At 36.1% G+C, this 20542-nt stretch overlaps 3 protein-coding genes across 3 annotated transcripts; 2 read left to right on the top strand and 1 right to left on the bottom strand.

Moving 5' to 3' along the window:
* The first annotated feature begins 689 nt into the window (after positions 1-689).
* On the top strand, positions 690-1202 carry LOC124993447 (keratin-associated protein 14-like). Its single transcript, XM_047565306.1, has one exon. It carries the CDS (start codon positions 696-698, stop codon positions 1200-1202), a length of 507 nt encoding a protein of 168 aa, XP_047421262.1. The 5' UTR covers positions 690-695.
* Positions 1203-6521: 5319 nt separating this feature from the next.
* On the bottom strand, positions 6522-7091 carry LOC124993337 (keratin-associated protein 13-1-like). The gene has a single exon (XM_047565111.1). The coding sequence runs from the start codon at positions 7044-7046 to the stop codon at positions 6522-6524; it is 525 nt and encodes a 174-aa protein (XP_047421067.1). The 5' UTR covers positions 7047-7091.
* A 6191-nt stretch (positions 7092-13282) lies between these two features.
* Positions 13283-13852, top strand: LOC124993750 (keratin-associated protein 13-1-like). Its single transcript, XM_047565526.1, has one exon. The coding sequence runs from the start codon at positions 13328-13330 to the stop codon at positions 13850-13852; it is 525 nt and encodes a 174-aa protein (XP_047421482.1). The 5' UTR covers positions 13283-13327.
* Positions 13853-20542: the final 6690 nt, after the last annotated feature.

Raw genomic sequence — 20542 nt, 5'->3', positions numbered from 1 at the left:
TTGTGTGTGCTATTTAGCTCACAGCACAGTAAATACACATATACAAAAGAAAAAAAAAAAAAAAACAAACCAGACTGACTCTTAACTCTTAATGGGAAGCTAGGGAATCTCTATTTCACTAAAGCCTTTCAAATTTGACGTCTGATTTTTAAAAATCCTTACACAACTTGCATGTCAGTATAGCTGCTTTCTGATGACACCTTTCATTAAGTAAAGCTTGACACTGTACACGGAAAGCAACGTATGTTTTTGTTCAAAAGAAATGACTATGAATAGGTAAGTTAACAACTTTGCTAGTCGGGTGTCAACAGTTTTGATTGTGAAACGGGTTGCAATTATTTTTAATTAAGCCAGCTTCCCCAACCCAGACACTGCCTACCTCTAAAGCGCTTCTCTGAGTGATCTGCACAGTGACCTCGGCTAAGGGAAGATGAATAATAGCTTTGAAGATTCAACACGATTACCTGAAGTCCAAGGCCACAGACATGACTGCACTTTACAGTTGTAAAACCACAAGAACTGCATATGCAAGACTATGATGACCTTCTCAGTTCAATTAAAACCTGTAGGTAACTTGTTTTCATGAGCCACGGGGTTGACACCACACCCAATGAAAAGGGTATATAAGTGCACCAGTCCAAGGAGTGGTATTCCAGCTGAGAACCCTGCTGTCAAACATCCCATCTCCTGTCAACATGTCCTCCAACTGCTATTCTGGAAGCTTCTCTTCTCGCTCCTTCGGGGGCTACCTGCAACAACGGGGCTCCTCCTGCGGCTCCTTCTACCCCAGCAACGTGTTCCACTGCCCTGATCTACAAACTCCCGTCACCCACCAGCTGGGCTCTTCTCTCTTCAGTGGCTGTCAGGAGACGTGCTGCGAGCCCGCCAGCTGCCAGACTCCCTGTGTGGTGTCCAAGCCCTGCCAGACGTCCTGCTACCGCCAGAGGCCCTCCGCGTTCTACAGCCCCTGTCGGACCGCTTTCTCCGGATCCCTGGGCTTTGGGTCCAGGGGCTTTCAATCTGTTGGTTGTGGCTCCCCGTTCCTGGGCTTTGGATCCCGTGGTTTCCAATCAGTGGACTGTGGTCCCCACACCTTCTCATCCCTAAATTATGGATCTAACTTTTACCGTCCCTCCTATTTCTCCTCAAGAAGTTGCCAGTCTGCTTCTTACCACCTACCCTGTGGATCTGGCTTCTACTGATCACATATGAGATGATCCAGAAATTTAAAACCTTGCTATCTTAAGATCCATGCTGTTTTTTTGATCTCCTATCTATCTTCTCATCAGCCTAGAAATTTACTTCTACTGGATTAGGAGTAATTTGAGTTCCAGTAATTGGGAAATGTATTCTTTGGAAGAAAGATGTTAAAGTTTAAAATAAATGTAGATAAGCATGTAATAATTGAGCATAGTTTTTTCTTAATGAATCTCTTAGTGATATAAATTTTACAAAGTAAAAAATGTATTAAATAAAATTATGTTATCTTATATCTTTCTGTCTTGTTAGTATTTTTTTCCTTCAAAACTGTTTCTAAATATGTCTGTATTTTCCTGTATCTTCTACCTATCATTTAACATTTTTAACTTTAAAGAATATAATAATCCTTTCTGATTCAAAAGATTTGTTTCATCTTTTAATAATTTTTTTCATCATTAATATTTTTAGATAAGAATATGAGCAATTTCAAAATAACAAACTCATAAGTGGCTTACTACTGTGTAGAGAATAAAAACTTCAATATTTAAGTGGATATAATTTGGAAGGAGTATTAAATTGTTTCTGTCACATAATTTTGGAAGGAAGATTACTCAAAATATATGTTCTGAAATGCATGAGAAATTGGAGTGAGGATATCCAGAAAGAAGTTAGATGTTAGTGAGTTAGATTTGGTGAGGGGTTCAGTTCTGCTAACCTTACTGCCAGATAAGAAATCCAGTCTTCAAATGAAATCTTTAACACATTACAACATTTTTTTTAACCAATAGGCTAAACAGTTTCCATATAATTGATTACATAAATTTGATGAAGTCCCAATTTTTTCTTGTTTTTCTAGTTGTTTGGTTAATGGAAATTGTTGAAGAAAACAACTATTCAAAACCAATGTGCGTATTCTATTGTTGAAGCATTCTGAAGACTTTCTAGACAGTTGGTAACCCTTGAACCATCAGTGATGCCCCCCAATTTTTTTATGGTTTAAGTCAAGGACAATCCATTGGAGGTACAGATAATGTGAATCCTTATCCACAGGATCACCATTTATCTTAGTTTATTATTTTAGTTTCAATAGCTAGTCCCATTTGATAATTGTTTCAGAATTTTACTTTTCATTTATAATCAATAAAAATTTTATTAGCACAAGTGGCAATAGGTTTACAGGACCTCCACTTTACTTCTGCCACAGATTCATTCATCTACTGGAAAACAGGATACATATGCAATAACACCTTTTGACTTGAATCAATTGTTTAATCTGAAAATTGAAAAAGGCATCCCTTTTTATTATCCTTCTGAACAAAATGGATCATTTTTTGTTCAAAGAAAGCATGCAGAGGGATCACTTGGAAAACAAATTACACTCATGTACACTAGATAGGACAACCTATGTGTTTAAACAAATGACCTACGTGGAGGTTCATTGTTATTCTAACCTGACCAGTATTAGTAAGGCAAGTTCCACTCCAGGCAAGATGCAGCAATATAAATAAACCAAACCAGTAGGTGGAGGTAGTGGGAAACTTTAGAATTTCTGGTTAGATGAAAGAAGTATGGACACCAAGCTGATGATGCTTCAGAGCATTTAAAGAATATTCTAAATGCTCTTGCTTCAGTGGTTTGGGTATGTACTACATTGTTAAAATCTGCAACTATTTATTGTGTTTTTGATAACCCCTTTCCTCTTTAAATATTATTTAGAAAACCTTTTGGAAGTAATGGGAAAAAAGAAAAAATCATTTTAAATACAAAAAAAAATTTCATACTGAATTTCTACTACCAAAGCAAACAGATGGTAAGTATGTAGATTGTACAGGAATTTGATGATGTTTATTCTTCAACAGGATAATATTGTCTAGGATAAATGACCACATGAAAAATAAGACAAAATTTTACCAAATATCAATACCTACTTCAAAATACAGTAAGAGTTTTAAGAAAACTGCCCCAAAAGATGATTACTTATCATTAGCAATTGCAAATTCTAACTCATAATTCACTTTCATGCATGAATCTTCATTTTGGTTAAGTAATTTTGAAATAATTTTCATTCATATTAAATTCTATGTTTTCTTGTGCACAAAAAAAAAGAAAACAAATGACAATATGCCCCTCCATTAGCAGAAGAGAAACATAGATATAGGTAAAATAAAGTAAGTTTCATATTAAGATTTAAATGAGGCGGGCACAAGTGGCATAAGCCTGTAATCTCAGCATCTTTGGAGGTTGAGGTAGGAGGATCACAAGTTCAAAGCCAGTCTCTGCAACTTAGGGAGGCCCTAAGCTACTTAGCAAGACCCTGTCTCTAAATAAAATGTGAAAAGATGTGGGAATGTAGCTCAGTAGTTAAGTGCCCTTGGGTTCAATATCCAGTGTGTGGGGGGGAGTGTGGGAGACTGTCAAATGTTTCAAATATAAAATGAATTCCAGTGATTATTTTTTAATCTAGTCCAAATAATCAAAGTAAAGCTATGGAAAGTTCACAGTGTTCTTTTTGATACTACTATTGAAAAGTCACATAAAAATCTCAACATTGAAGATATTGTCTCAATAATAATAAAAATCACAAATTTTGGTGAGATGACATAGGGGTTAAGATAACAATACAAGAATCCTATGAGGGAAAACATTTGCATTTGTAAATCAATAAGTCACTATTGTACCCAAATAAGCTACAATAATCTACTAACAAACATGGAAGCTATTAATATTATAATGTCAAAAAATATATAGAGAAATTTGATTGCTTTGGCAAATGATGTTTTTCCATACCCTGCAAATCACTGCTTTCACCTTTATTGTAATATGACCTTTGAACCTGTATGTTGTTGACTTCTAAGTCATTATTAGTGTTATTGTATTTTATTTATTACTTTGTTTCATTTTAAGGTTCTTGAAATTGAACCCAGAAATGCTCTACTGAGGCACATTCCAGTCTTCTTCACATTTTTGTTTTGGAAGAAGCATCTCACTAAGTTGCCCAGACTGGTCCCTAACTTGTGATCTTCCAGTCAACCTCCAAGTAGCTGGGATGACAGGCACACACCGCTGTGCCCAGCATATTGCTACTTTATATAGCTAAACATAAGCAAAGAGTTTTCATCTGTTCCTTGCTTTAGCTAGATACTCTTCCATGTTATGTTCTCAGTCTTTCCCTTTTGCCCTGGGCTATTTCTGCATCTCAGGGCTGTTCAATGATTTCACGGATTGTTTCCATTTGCCTTCAGTCTTATTCACCAAAGTAGAACTTTGGTTTGCTCTATTAGCAAGACATCACAAGAGTTTGGCAACTTCACTTTTCTTGTTCATATTGTTCAATAAAAAGAACACTTGATATCTATAATCTTGCCTCCTAAATCTGAATTAGCTAACACTAATAATGATAATTTAATTAAGTAAGATGTGTCATCTGAATTTATAGTTATTTCATTCTGAGATGCTGTCAAATATTTATCAGTCAATATTACATTTGGTGTAATAGTTTTTTGTAAAGAGCACCTCCATTTTTAATTTATAGTTTTCTTCATTTAGTTTGCAAGTCATTATAGGTTTGAACTCATTTTTTTCTTATTCCTTTTTACTAGTTAAACATGACAGCAAAATTCATTTTGATATAATTATAAAAGTATGAAATAATTGCTTTTTTAAATAAATTAGTTTAACTTTATTGATGCTCTCTTCATAAATCTAAATTTATTTTTACTTTACTCTTTATTATGGATACTACTTGTGAGGCTAATTAATGGAATAGTAGATTAAATTTACTAAGAGCAGTAATATCCATAGTGCCAGAATTATAAAAGATTCCTTGGTTAAACTAAGAGTCCTATATTCAAAACACAAAGTTCAGGAAAGAACAACCAAAATAAATTTCATTTTAGAATTCAGAATATACTAAGTCTTTGATACTAAAACTTTGGCCAAATTTCAAATCCTTTTTGAATCTCCTTTTCCTCATACATGATAAGATCTATAGAATATAATTGTTGTCTTTCTCCCAGGGATGATTGAGTGTTAAATTAAAATTGTATATTTTGAGTTATTTCCTGCACACTCTCACCATCCATCCCTGGCATAGCTATGGAGAACAATTTTATTTAGGCTTCAACCACTTTTGCATGATCAGTCTCCTGCAAGCATATGCAACACTTTTTTGATTGTTCCCAAATATCTCAAAAGTCATACTAAGAAAACCAAAGAGAGAATACTGATTCTTCATTCTCACAATTGAGGTTCAAGGAAACTACATGCCTTAGACAGTGTTCAACTAAAGAAAGATAGGAGCTGATGAAGTGCTTCTCTCTTTTGATCAGACCCTGGAGTGGACAATTAGAATAGTCATTCCACATTCTTCTAGAAAGTCCTCACAGGATTGGATCTCAGCTGTTCATCTTAAAATCATGTCAAAAATGTGACTTTATGAGATTTTCTTCTTTGGTTCTTTCCATGGTCTGTCATACCTGCTTTCCAGGATCTTGTGACAAATATGCTGAACCCAGGTCTTGGACTTTAACTCTGCTTTAGAAAGCAAACTAAGACCAATGAATGGAAATGCTTATTTAACAGAGCTCAGATGTACTGTAGGAAGACCTCAAATATAGGAGGCAGGAATCCTGACATTTGTATGGGCTAAGACCAAAGTGTTTATCCTAGAATTTGCTTGAAGCTCATTTTTCTCTTGACTGAATATCTACATTCATATACTAAATATAGGTAAGTTTCTAAGTTTACAAATCACCTTATAAATTACATCTTACTCTTGTTATCTGTATTTCCAGTATCTGTACTATTTTTTTTGTTTTCTTTTTAGCAAAAATGAATATCCCTCATTTTTGGGCAATTCTTATTGCTGCTCAGATCCATTTGCACTTGCAAATGATGGTCTTCCAAGACATGATTACTCCTAAAAGGGAATGTACCAAATAGCAACAGAATTTGCTAAAAATCTATCAAATTATATGTGCCCCAAATCCAGGTACAGAGTCAGATAATCTATACTTATATATTCCAAATCCTTGAATAATAAAGCCACAGGCAAGAAAATAATCATGCAAACAATATATTAGATGTCAGATAATAAACATTTATTAGATTAAAATTTTCATTTTCAATGGCTCTTGGATGAAAGTTAAATAGTATATACTACAATACTAACACTTAATTGGGAAGATCCTCATCAATGTTAGAGTTTGCCAAAAGTTGAAGAAGCAAAAAGCTCTCAATAAACAAACAAAAGGAGCAAGTGATAAGAATGAAATAATGCTGCTCAAAGTAGATTTTAACCTCTAGGGTCATAATATAGACAATCAGCAAGTGGATCCATAGAAGCCAGATCTGCAGGTTGGTCTGTAACAAGAAGACTGGCAGCTTCTAGAAGGAAAAAAAATTGGGTTGCAGAAATTGGATCTATAACCCAGGAGAGGGAAGCCAGAGACTCCATAATTCAGGGATCTGAAGCCACTCGATCCACAGCCCAGTGAGTAGCAGCTTCTAGATCCATAGCCCAGGGAATGGCAGCTGCTGGACGCAAAGCCCAGAGATCCAGCAGAAGTCGACTGGCAGGGACTGCAGAGAGTGGACATCCTCTGGCTGTAGCAGGATGGCTGGCAGGGGCTGGACACCACACAGGATGTCTGGCAGCTGGTGGGCTCACAGCAGGTCTCCTGACAGCCCCTGTAGAGGGAGGAGCCCAGCTGGCAGGTGCTGGGAGAGCAGAGGTTAGTGCTGTAGACCAGGTTGCTGGGGTAGGAAGAGCCCCAGGAGCTAGGCAAGCGCAGGTAGCCCCCAAAGGAGCGGGAGGAGAAGTTTCCAGAGCAGCAGCTGGAGGACATGATGACAGGAGATGTGAGCTCAGCTGAGTGTACCTGGGAAGATTCTGAGTTTTGATGTCCCCTTCTGGACAGAGGCATTTATATACTCTCAGCAGTAGGTGTGGTACCCAACAGGGTCATCCTTTACAGATCTATGCTTCCTCATTTACAAATGTGTAACTCAGTAATCTCTTTGTAATTACTGTTGCATTTGAATAGTTTTCCTCATAGTGTATTTATGATGCTATAATTCTATTGTTACAGGGAAAGCCAACCAACTACTCCTATGTCAGAAACCCTATGACTGTTTTATATTAATGCCTGCCCCATCTCAACAAGGGAAGTTCTTCCTGCTTCTCTGTTACATACTTCCTCTTTGTTCACATCTAGCTTTACTGGTGGATGTGTTTCTAAGATTAGAGAGAGAGAACATTAAATTTCTTCTGGAACAATGGATCAGTTCCCACCTGGATCCTTTTCCCATTCTTCAATATTCCTCTGTGGTAATTTATTATGGCAGTCACAAAACACTATCACACCACGTATGCCAGTCACAGTCTGTCTCACATTCAAGGAGGAGAGCTGGAAAACAGATAAGACAAAGAGACTAGGACACAGATGACTAAACACTGAGATAGACCGTGCCATGTTTTCAAGGACAAATGGACAACAAAGGTGTCTACTGAAACAGTTCCATGAGATCAGCCTGGGATCATCCCTAAGTAGCTGAAAACCAAACACTTTTTTGATATGGGGAGAAAATTATCGATGGAGAAACAAGAAAGCTCAGGAATTTCAGATTTTTCTTTTTCTCTTATACTCTGAAACTATGATTAATTTTGTCCCAATTTCTTTATAAGTCAAAACTTTGTAAAATTAGTATGTTTTTGGAATTTTGATGTGGCTGTCACCTTAATTTTTAATTGTCCCTTAGAATGTCTCCACGTTCCACAGTACAGGTTTTCTATGACTTCATGCCTCTTCCATAGCAGGCACTACCCTGCTTTACCCTGCCCAATCATGAAGTTTCTTTCCATCCCAGTTCTTTTTTCCAATGCAGTGTTTATAAATTTCTCTCTCATTTGTTTCTCCTCTCTCTTTACACTCCCACTGCCATTTATCTGTTTTAATTTTTCTGTGTTTAAGTTTCATTTAATCTTTGGTGTTTTGTTTTTGGTTTATTATTTTTATTGCTCATTGATTGGTTGTTTTGCTTCTGGAGAGCTGTAGACTCAAAGTTGGGGGGGAAAAAGTTTGGTTTATTATATTCCCAGAATATAATCCACTGCTTTCTATGTTCACTTAAAAATATTCTGCGTTACAGCCAGGCATGGTGGCTCATGCCTATAATCCCAGTGGCTGGGGAAGCTGAGGCAGGAGGATCACAAGTTCAAGGCCAGCATCAGCAACTTAGCAAGGTCCTGAGCAACTTAATAAAACCCTGTCTCAAAATTCAAAAAATTTAAAAAAAAAGAAAAGAAAAAGGGTAGGGATGTACTTCAGTCATTAAATGGCCCTGAGTGTTCAATCCCTATTACCAAAAAAAAAAAAAAAGAGAAAAGAAAAAGAAAAAAGAAAGTAAGAAAAATCTGTTAAAACACAACTAATTAGATTATATTCAGGACTAAAAATACATATACTGCTGTAATTGGTAGCAACCTATTCCTATTTTATTTTCTAATAAAATCTAATGAAGTTATAGTAATAGTGTAAGAAATGGCAGATATTTTGCAATTTAAAAAGTAACATAATACAGAGCTTCCAGAAGGAATAGGAATGATGAAAGAAGGTAATACCCTTAATTCAAATAGCTATTCTGTGAGTCCTTTGGTTTTTATTGTTTAAAGCAGAAATCATTTCTCCTTATTTTGTGCCCCAGAAAGTTAAGTGTCCTGTCAATATGATAGTGCAGATAATTTACTTCTCTCAGTTTCTTTTTTGTTGTTGTTTCAAATATCACTATTCAAATAATCTTGAAGATAAAACTTAAGAGTTGGGGAGCATACATTTATATGTCAAAACTGGAGGATTTATTAATTGCTCAGTTACTCTTCAGTTACTCTTATTCCTTAGTCAAGGACATTTCTCAGAATCAGTTAATGGGAAAAGAGGTATTCTTCCCTTCCCTTTATCTCTGATTCTTTAAAACCTTGTCCACATTAAGTGAAGTTTAAGGAGAATTTATAAATGCCCCAACTTTGGACTAAATTCATCTTAGAGGTTTTATTGCTTGTTCTTCATAATTTAGATATCATTTTTAACTGAATCATTACAAATTGGAGCTTTTCACTTAACATGGATGAACTGGGGTTTTGCACACAGAGGCTTCTGCTGTTTTGTTTATAATTTACCACCAGGCTATTATTAAAATTCTGTCTATACTGGTGGTGTGCTTCCAGCAGAACCTCATCCATAGTCAAAAGTTACAGCTTTTGCTTCCCACCTACTTCTCAAAATTACCCATCTGTTATTAACATTCTGGGAATCTTGCTTTTACTAATCACTCAAGTTATGATTTGATAAGCAAAAGCCAATTCTTATGTACAGATTGTTTTTAATCACAATATACTAGCAAAAAATTAACACAAGATATAATTTATTGTAGTTGTTAGATGACTTTTGAATTCTGTATTCTCAAAATACAGAGAAAGATACCATAGTTTTTTTTTGTTTTTGTTTTTGTTTTTTTTTTTTTTGTGGTGCCAGGGATTGAACTCAGAGCCTTGTGCATGCAAGGCAAGCACTTTACCCACTGAGCTATATCCCCAGCCCAATATTTTTCTTAAATATGCCCTCAGCAATACTAAAGCAGATTTTCTTCTTCTTTAATATATTATTAGTAATTTTTCTAGGGATCATTCTGTTAACATTTTATAAGGAGGAGACACATTGAAGGTTGTTCCAAAAATCGTATAGATGAAGCATATAATTGTTTTTTAATAAATAGCCTCTCCCAAATAAAATGTTGAAAACCTGGATTCAAATACATTAAATATTTATTTGGGAGGTTATCCTAGTAAATACTTATAGGGAGAGGGAAAATTTGACAAGGAATGGAGGAACACAGACAGGGTGCATTATTACTCCAGCTGCCACTCTGGGAAACTGGAGTTCAGGTCCAGTGGAGGGGCTACTTGTGAACGTGCAGCATGCTTTTGAGAATGGAAAGACCTTAGGTAGAATTTTATAGCAGCACCCACTGATCAGTCTTCAGTGTGTACAAATGATTTCCCATGGGTGATAGGCAGAGTACTCACGGCTGCTATTGAGGGTGGCATGTTTGAACACCATAGATACAAAACAGATGGAAATAAGTAAGGTAGCATCTGGAAGGAAGAAATGGAATAAAAAGCAAAATGGTATGAAACCACAGAGTGAGTTTTAAACCATAGTGTGACACAGTAGAAAGCAGGTGCATGTGGTATAAAAATGGTAGTGTTAGAAACTTAGGCATTTGAAATTGCTGATTCCTGGAAGGTTGCTTCTACTACAATTGAAGCTGCTGCAATGGACTTTTAAATGGTCATGTGCATGGTAGCTCCTTTTTTTTTGAATCATTCCTATGTGTTTTGAAAATAAATTTATCTTTCAAAATTATATAAGATTAGTAATTGCACGTGGCTGAAAATATTAAACCATTTCCTCTGATGTAAATAAAATAGTTGGAAAAATGCATAGAAGTGTATGCATGTATCTACGTATATGTGTAAATGCTTGCATGCATATACTCTGTATATGTATGTACATTTCAAAGAAATATCCAAACATTGCAGTGCCACAGAGATACTATGAGAGTCAGAACTGAAATCGAAAGAAATGAGCCTGCACCTGTAGCTGAAATTCCCTTAAAATTCTATGCTGATTTTCAAAGTAGTGATTAAGTGACTGAGGGAATTTTCACAAACTCACAGGGCTGGAGAAACAAAATTGGAATTCAGGCCCTAACAAAGACTTCAGGCCCTGGGAAATATCCCAGATCTTAAAGATTTCTTAGAAGTAAAATTGAATTTCTACTAGGCTGCTTCTCATAAGGACTGAAGCCTAGGTTTAAATTCTATCAATCCCTGATTGGATTAAATTGATCTAGGATACGGGTGTCTTTATTCCAGCAGCCTGTCAGAAACAGAAGAAAATTCTCTCTAGACAAAGGTAAAATCATTCACTTTTTTTTTCTCATATGATGTATCTATTATTATTTCCAAACATAATTAGAATAAAAGAAGAATAAAACACAAAAGAACACAAGAAAATAGAATCTGAGTCATAAGATCCGTATAATGCACAGGACAAAATCACACATTAACATACAGTGGGATACCACATAACCACGTCTCAGTCGATGACACACTGCACATGTGTGGGGGTCCATGATACTTCAAACCCTGGTGACTCGTAGCAAGTTCGTTCAAGGAGACCTTATGGCATTGGACAATGATACCTCACATTTCTCAGAATGTGTTCTCATCATCAAATGATGCATGATCATACTTCATAGAGAATTTAACATTAAGAAATAAAAGCACTTTATTTTCATTGCAAATAGGTTTAAAGAACAAGCATAAGATGAAAATTTGGTAATAGTACCTAATCAAAATTTAAGAAATTAAAATATGGTAACAAATTTGATAAAACTCAGTGGATGGCTTTGAGAGGAGATTAAACATAGCTTCATAGATAGTTGGTGAACTAAACGAAAGAATAGAAGGAAATTTCCAAACTGAAACATGAAGACACCAAAGATTGGAAAATGCAGAGAGACTCTAAGAGGCATATGCAACCTAGATATAAAGAGTATCTTCTAGTTAGAATCCAAGACAAAGTAGGGGTAAATGGAACAGAACAATATCCAAAGAGACTACAGTTGAGAATTTACCATATTGATAAACGTCACCAACTCACATGTGAAATCATAACAAGAAAATGATGTTGACCTGTCCTGACCATGGTGGAGATGGACATTACTCAGAGACAGTTTGCAGATGGGCTTCAAAGCCCAACACCTAAGTTATTTAAAATCCTTACACAACTGAAATCATTTTCCCTTTTAACTCTAGTTGGTATGTCCAAGAGGAACTACTCATTTGGAATGCATTTGTAAATAACAATTTATTAGTTATATTCAAAAGAAGTATAAAAACATTCGACATATTTAGACTTCCTGCATTATTATTCTCTAACCTCTCCCCTGAGAGAAGGCTGGAGAAGACTAGGAAAGGAGTGAGCCTGTGTGGACTAAAGATAGTACCTTAAGGTCAGTGGGGAAACAGTCAAAGGTAGACATTAAAGAGTTCCTTTCTCCCAGGAATCCTTCTGCTAGCTCAGTCTTTATCTAGGGGCAGTCACAGAAAGCAAGGTATTTGCAAAAATGCAGTGTTATATGTTGGACCACAGCAGGTAGACTGTAAAGTCAATCAAGCTTCCTGGAGGGTAAGGTCTGAGTAGTGAATTCTCCAGGCTGCTACACAAACAGATGAGAATCCAGTAGGAACACAGTCCTCATGTCATATATATTGAATCTAAAATTCAGTTGCTTCTTTCTCTTGTCCTATGAGTTTTTGCCACTTTAATTATCTTCATAAGGGTCCAAGTTGGTCACCACTTCTGACTATCTCAGTTTTGTTCCTCACTGTCACCCTGACCACAAATAGTGGTCTAGGTTTCTCTCTGGTCCTAGGCATCAGTATTATTCAATTTGCCTTGGGTCATATTTTCCTCCTCTATTGTATGAGACACAATAGGGCAATGATATGGAACCCATGCATAGGAATTTTGAAAAATGAGGAATGATGTTAACAGTAGGGTTAATCTTCATTAGGTTCCTAATTAAAGCCAGAGTTGTGCTTCTGATTTATTGATGAAAAAGAGAAGTAACTTAAACGTATTCCCCACCACTTGGTGAAAAGTTTTCTCCCATAATATCCAGTGACAAAAAAAAAAAAAAAAAGAAAGAAAAAGAAAAAGAAATACGTCAAGAGGGAAAGGAAGGGCTTTCCTGCACAGGATAGAATAGCACTAATGTAAAACAGTCAAGCATTTCTGACATAGAAGAGTTTATGGGCTTTGGCTATAAAAACACAATAATGGCACCCACAAACAGACTATGTGGAAAACTATTCAAATGCAATTACAAAGAGATTACTGAGTTACACATTTGTAAATGAGGGAGCACAGATCTGTAAAGGATGACCCTGTTGGGTACCACACCTACTGCTGAGAGTATATAAATGCCTCTGTCCAGAAGGGGACATCAAAACTCAGAATCTTCCCAGGTACACTCAGCTGAGCTCACATCTCCTGTCATCATGTCCTCCAGCTGCTGCTCTGGAAACTTCTCCTCCCGCTCCTTTGGGGGCTACCTGCGCTTGCCTAGCTCCTGGGGCTCTTCCTACCCCAGCAACCTGGTCTACAGCACTAACCTCTGCTCTCCCAGCACCTGCCAGCTGGGCTCCTCCCTCTACAGGGGCTGTCAGGAGACCTGCTGTGAGCCCACCAGCTGCCAGACATCCTGTGTGGTGTCCAGCCGCTGCCAGCCATCCTGCTACAGCCAGAGGATGTCCACTCTCTGCAGTCCCTGCCAGTCGACTTCTGCTGGATCTCTGGGCTTTGGGTCCAGCAGCTGCCATTCCCTGGGCTATGGATCTAGAAGCTGCTACTCACTGGGCTGTGAATCGAGTGGCTTCAGATCCCTGAATTATGGAGTCTCTGGCTTCCCTCTCCTGGGTTATAGATCCAGTTTCTACCACCCATTTTTTTTTCCTTCCAGGGTTTTCCCTTCCTCTTGTTACCAGCCATTATATAGATCGGGCTTGTACTCATTAACCTGTTGATTGGTCAAACCTATTTGGGAAATGCAAATCATGTAATAAAACCATCTATTAAATCCTTCCCTGAGAAGTATCCCGATATCCTTAATTATGATCTTCTCTTTGCTTTTTAGCCCTCAAATATTGGCCAATACATTGTCTGTGTCATACTACAAGATTAATGAATAATCCAAATTGTATTGTTGCTAGAAATGATAGTTTTTGCATTTCTCTCTAAAATAGTTGAATAATTTTGTTTTAATAAACTCTTTATTCTGCTGTTCAAATCTGTTCTTAAAATTGTAATTTACTTGGAATACATTGTCTAGGATTGCTACTGATATTGCTTGCAATCATGGGTTTGGAAAGCTCAATTTTTCTGGTACATGCACTAATTTTGGTCAGATTTTAGATAGTTTCCCTTATCTAAGAAGGAGTTTCCTGGGAACTCATCCTTATTGCTTTTCTTTTATCCAAAATGTAAGGAGAATTAGAATATTCGTGTTCATGCAATGAACATGCCATTCATTTCTAAGATTAGAATGTATCAGAAGTTTGCAAAGTGCAAGAAAAAAATTTAGATTTAGATAATGAGGTCTGTGCATGAAGGATACTAAAGCAAAGACTAATGGGTGGGTGTACATTTGCAGAAAGAGTCCTTATGAACTTTAGGTATTCAGGACGTAGGCGTATCACTTTTTTAAAAAATTGCCTAAGTCCATGACCTTCAGTGACTATTTTCAATATGCTCAAATGATCTCCATTTATGTAAGAAGGCAGCCAACAAACTTAGATAGGAAGAAAAAAAGCAACAACAACAGCAAAACCTAAGCCCAGCAGGTGTGAAGATGCACCTGGGTTCCTTGCCAACATATAAACTAAGTCTAATTGAAAACATCAAAACCTTTGCTAACATCAAAAGCAGCTATCTCAGTTGTGTCCTGAAATGAAATTGCATAGGCCTTTTATTTTCTCTACCATTCTTCTGTCTTACATCCAAGTGTTAGAGAAAGACACTATCAAGTAAAAATGTACTTAGACAATGTGATAATAAAGTAGTACTCAATATTTGTATAGTACAAATGATGTTCAAATATTTTTTTCTTATTCTGCTTAAGATATTCTTCACTTAACATCTTCAAACATTGTCTGAAATTAAAAATGCAATGCAGAGTATTAGACACTTGGCAAAAAGCTAATCTCATAGCATATCACAGTCATCTCCTCATATTCTCTTTCCTTTTTTTTACTACCAATGCAATGAGATATTAAGTTTGAAAGGAGCTAGAGTTCATTGGACTTGATGTACCTAGTCTACAGAGAAACTGAAATAGAAGAGCAGAATAGAATTTTAAAATGTTAACACAGTAGCTTATTGTTGGACTATGGGTAGAACTACTTTATTGTGTCAAATTTGAGAGGTTTTGGTGTGGGGGGGGGAGTATGCTGGGGATTGAACCCAGGGGCCCTTTACCACTGAGCTATACTGCCAGTCCTTTTTATTTTGAGATGTGGTCTCACTAATTTGCTCAGCGTCTCATTATATTGCTGGGTCAGGTCTTGAACCCCTGATGGTCCCATCTCAGTCTTTGGAGTAGCTGTCATTACTGGTGGGCCACTCGGCACCTGGCTATTGCGTCAAATTGCTTCATAATTTCTAACCAACTGTGGCTTCTCCTGAGTCTTTTCTTTTCTCCTTTTGTATCCCTTTTTCTTTCTTCTCCCTCTTCTTTCTCCATCATGTTTAGAAAATAATCATGGCATTTATACAGTTAAAGGATAAAATAAAAGAACAATGAAGGAAAATTTGGGGGAAACAATCAGTGATTACATTGTAAAAATTAACATAGAAAATAGTAAACTCAGACCTTTGAATAATTTCATTTGTGTTTAATTTTTTGTGATCCAAGCTATTCCTATGCTAATATTCTTTCCAAGGATAAATTGTCAAGTTTCATAGCCTAAGACATTGGCAGCAGCAGGGTTTTCATAAGAAGGTACTGTAGCTTCTTGGCCAGACCCAGGTCTTCTCTGTCACTGTCTCCATATTTCAGATGAAGGAGTGGTTTCCTGGGTTTCAGAAATGTAATATAGATGGTCTTCAGTTTATGATGATTCATCTTGCAATATTTCCATTTTAGAGTAGTGCAAAAATGCTGCAGATTCAATAGAAAACTTCACTTCCAGTTTTGAATTTTGGCTTCCCCAGGCTAGTGATCAGTGGTGCAAAACTGATTTTCAGCAGCAAGGAGGGTCCACAACCAATATTCTATGGGATGTGATGTTGCTAAGCTGTAATGTTTGGTAGATTAGTTGTACTCATTACATTTCTTACCTATGCTATTTTCAATTTACGAGTTTACCAGATTGTAAACCCATCCTAAATCAGAGAGCATCTCACTCTCTTGGTTTCCTATTATTGCCATAAAAACTAGATCCAACTGATTGGTGTAAGCAGTACAAAGTTTTTATCTTAAAATTTTGTCTAAGTCTCTGAACTTCCCAGCATGAGATTTTATTCTCTTTCTATTCCAAAAATTAAATATAGAACAGTAAATAACAGTCTTCCCACTTTCCTCATGTTGACCCCACTCTCCACAATTAACAGAGGGCCAGCACTTATCTGGATTGTATCCAGTTGCTTCCACTCTCCTGGCTTCTCCTGCTGCATATTTTGACAAATGCATACGGCATGGATTTTTTAACTCAGAGGTTTATATCCCAAGCATCTGCTGCCCACAAAACTATAATTCCAAGAGCTGCTGATCATCTGACTACCAGCTGGTTTGCAGTTCTGGTTTCCAAGAATTTATGTAACTAATATCCCAGGAAATTCTCTCCAGAATAATTTCGAGGCACTTGATTTTATCATTTCTATGTATGATGTGTCTTTCCTTAGTGTTTACAGGGAGCACCTTTGTCCTCCCGAACCCTTGCCCGAGTTGTTTTGTTGCTGCTCCAAATGCCTCAGAACACGTCAAACATGTTGTCAACATAGGTCGAACATCCCTCATCTGAAAGTCCAAACCCTAAATGCTTGAGAATTTGAAAATTTTCCAATGCCAAAATAACACCACAAGTGAAAAATTCCACATCCCAATTCCCTGATGGCTCATAGTCAAAATAGGTGCAAGAAAAATTTTGTATGAAATTACCTTCAGGCTATGTGTGTAAGGTGTGTATGAAACCAATGAGTTTTGTGCTTAGACTTTGTCCCATCCCTAAGATATTCCATTATGCATGAGCAAATGCTCTCGAATCTGAAAAGAGCTAAAATCTGAAATACTTCTGTTCCCCATATATTTAACCTGAACAATCATTTTTCAAAACATAGTCAGTCTATCTTTACAGTGAATCAGAATCTGTACTATGGATGAACACAGATGATTATACTTAAAAAAATGTACTTGCTCATTACTCTATATTAGTGAATACTATTAAGAAAATATATAATAAATATCCCAAAAAGGCTAAGCATCTATTACTAAAACAAAAATCAAATAAATAATTACAATTATGATGAACTATGGAAAAGAAGTTCTTAATAACATGCATCAAAGGATCCTCATTTAGTTTTAGAAGTCAGGAAAAGTTTCTCACAGGAATAACATTTCAAATAAGTTTAACGAATACCTAAAGGGTAGGAAGCTGGGGCTGGAAGAGGAATTTTTAGATTTGAAATCTCGAGATGTGCATTATAAAATTGAAAGCCATTTTGGGTAGCCATTGAGAGAAAAGGAAAAAATGACTTGAAATTAGGCCACCGAGGCATTTTGAAGCCATTCTTTGTAGGTATTTAGGGGTCTTGTTCTTGAGGACAGACTTTCTCCTAAAAGCAATGAGAAGCTATGAAAAGGCTTTAAGCAAAGATATGAGATTGGCTGATTTCTTGGTTTTCTAAATAATTTTTAATTCAATTATATCTATGAATAAAGAAATGGATAAAATCTAAAGGATAAAGAATGATTTTTTGAGAAATATACATACTTAGGTAACAACTTGATCATAATATAGAACATTTCTCCACCTTGGATCACTCCTTTATGCTCCTTTTAATAAATCTCTGCCTCCCAGTGCCAACGACTGCAATAACTTTTATCGCCATAGATTAATCTGCTTCTTCTGGGAGTTCATAAAAATGAAATCATACAATATTTCTCCCCTATCCAAGCCTTTTTACTCAATATAATGTTTCTGGAATTCTTTATGTTGTTGCATATGTTTATTTTATTGCTGTCTCCTGTTTCTTTTTGTCAATATATTATCATGTGTTTATTCTTTCACCTATTGGTGAATGTGGAACTGTCTCAATTTTAAAACTGATAGAAAAAGCAGCAATGAATATTGATTGTTTCAGTTTTTCATGGACATGTTTGTGTGTGTGTGTTTTTTTTTTTTTTTTGGTGTATGTGTGTGTGTGTGTGTGTGTGTGTGTGTGTGTGTGTTTAAGAAAAATAACCTAGCAATGGAATTTTGGGGCTGTGGAGTGAAAGTTTGCTTAACTTTACTAGAAATTGCCAAATAGTTTTCTAAAGTTAGTTTTCTCATTTTACTCTCCACCATCAATACTCTGGAGTTCTAGGAGTTCCATATCATCAAGAACATTTTTATTTCCATATTCTTTTCAGCCATTTGGTGGATGCCAAGTGGCACGTAATTAAAATTTTAAGTTCCATTTATTTAGTAAACAGTGGTTTGGGGCACCTTTTACTTTGACTATTGGTCATTCTATTTTCTTTTACATAGTGTATGCTCATTTTTCCACCATAATTTAAATGGGTTGCAGTCATTTTATTGATATAAATTTGAAATTCTTTACATACTTGGGAAATAAGTCCACCATCAATTTATTCACTTCCTTGCTAAATAGTAAGTTCAGAGAAACAGGAACCACATTTTTCAGAATTGCTTTTAAATTTTGTTACTACAGAGTAACATATGAATGAATATATTCTTCTCAAAAATGTATCAAAATATTTGTTCATCTTGCATTCCCTAGGAACAGTGATAAATGAATATTATTTTGAGAACTGACTGGTACTGATAAGATGTTTGACAATATGCTACTGAGGCATGACTAATACAAAACATGGGAGTTAAGTTAGGGGGAAAGAAGCTATTTTCTGTAATCACTAATGTGACAAGAATACATAAAAAGAAACTCCTAAAATCAATTGCATAGAAATGACTCATGATGAGTCTCCTGGGAAACAGAATATATGAATCCCTGGAAGTTGCCAGGGCCATAGTTGAGACTTGAACCCCTGCATTCAAGAGTCACAGGGTGACTTAGTATAATGAGTGGGCAGGGGATGAAGCAGGAGAGGGCCTAAAGTCTGGTAGGGACAGGACTTTGAGTGGTGTAATGAGACTCTGGTAGAGCAGAGGGCTGCCTTTGCAGAAAATTATGAGATTCAGGATCATGATGGCTACATTTCAGGAACACAGGGAGAATAATGATTTGATTATTGCAAAAGACTTGGAGGTTGGGGCAAGTTTTTTTTGGAGCAACTTTTATATAGGATTAGAACCATTTCTTGAGATATGTTGATAAAATATCTTTAATATTTATAGCCTGAAATGTTATATATTGTACTTAGCTTCAGTACTATTATAGTAATACACATTTATTGCCCCCAATATTATAATTACCAGCTGTGTGTGAAGGCTTCATTATATTACTGTATAATTATTATTGATTCTATCCATCATTAGTATTAAGAGGAAGTTTGCTTATCTAACTAGAGTATTTACAAGGACCAAAAAACCAGTTACTTCTAAAATATGCATATAATTTTAAACATGAGCAATGACTACTGCTTAACTAAAAAAGTATTTCTTAACATTAAGGCTATTTTTATAGATGTTCTGAATCTCTAAAATGATTGAGGCCCACACATGGGGATTTTGTATATGGATATAACATCAATTATAGCATCTTAAAAGATCATGGAAGTTGTAGATGAAATAAAAATTATTTCACAAGGGAGCATCTGACACTGGCATTTCAGTTTCTGTCAGGGAAATTTAAGTAGAGTTTTCTAAATTTTTATCATTATTTCAGTATTTAGTTCTAAATTTTATAGTAAAAGTCTAGAAACTATTATTACTTCCGAGCTATCTGGAGATCATGATGCTGGTGGTGATAACAGGGAGGAGAAGAGAAGAAGGGTGAGGGAAGGTGAAAGAAGATGTCACATGGTACCACTGAAACAACATTAAAACAGGACTTAGGAACCAGGAGTTCTAGCATTAATTTGCCTCAGACCCACACACAACACTAGGTCTCAAGACCCACATTTATACAGCAAGCTTACCTTGGTGGCCTGTACAGCTACAGATATCTGTGTTACTTAATACTCTCAGGAGGAAAGTGGGACGTTCAAAGGAAGTAGCTCTTTTGTCAAGTCTATGATTCTCTTTGAGTCTCTACTTTCTCAAATATCAAAGGACCTTAGAATAAATGAGCAAATTCCTCACTGGGCTGGTCAAGGTTGTGAAATAAAGTACAGAAGAAAATTTTAAAGTTTGCTTGGTTCTATACAAAGATATCACTTTATTTTTGAATTTGTCTCATTTATAATGAGCCATCTTTTTTTCTAGGAACTAGTGATTTCCTGGACTACTGAATTTGTAAGATCTTAGAAAATAACCATAAAGGTAAAATTAAAGGCTGTCCCTTTTTTGGTGACACACAACTGAAGCAGACACATT

Source organism: Sciurus carolinensis, chromosome 9 (genome assembly GCF_902686445.1).
Source record: "Sciurus carolinensis chromosome 9, mSciCar1.2, whole genome shotgun sequence".
Taxonomy (NCBI): domain Eukaryota; kingdom Metazoa; phylum Chordata; class Mammalia; order Rodentia; family Sciuridae; genus Sciurus; species Sciurus carolinensis.
This window is presented reverse-complemented; position numbering and strand designations above follow the sequence as displayed.

Coding starts and splice junctions, on each gene's coding strand:
- LOC124993337 (XM_047565111.1), bottom strand. CDS start 7,046: ATGTCCTCCAGCTGCTGCTCTGGAAACTTCTCCTCCCGCTCCTTTGGG.
- LOC124993750 (XM_047565526.1), top strand. CDS start 13,328: ATGTCCTCCAGCTGCTGCTCTGGAAACTTCTCCTCCCGCTCCTTTGGG.
- LOC124993447 (XM_047565306.1), top strand. CDS start 696: ATGTCCTCCAACTGCTATTCTGGAAGCTTCTCTTCTCGCTCCTTCGGG.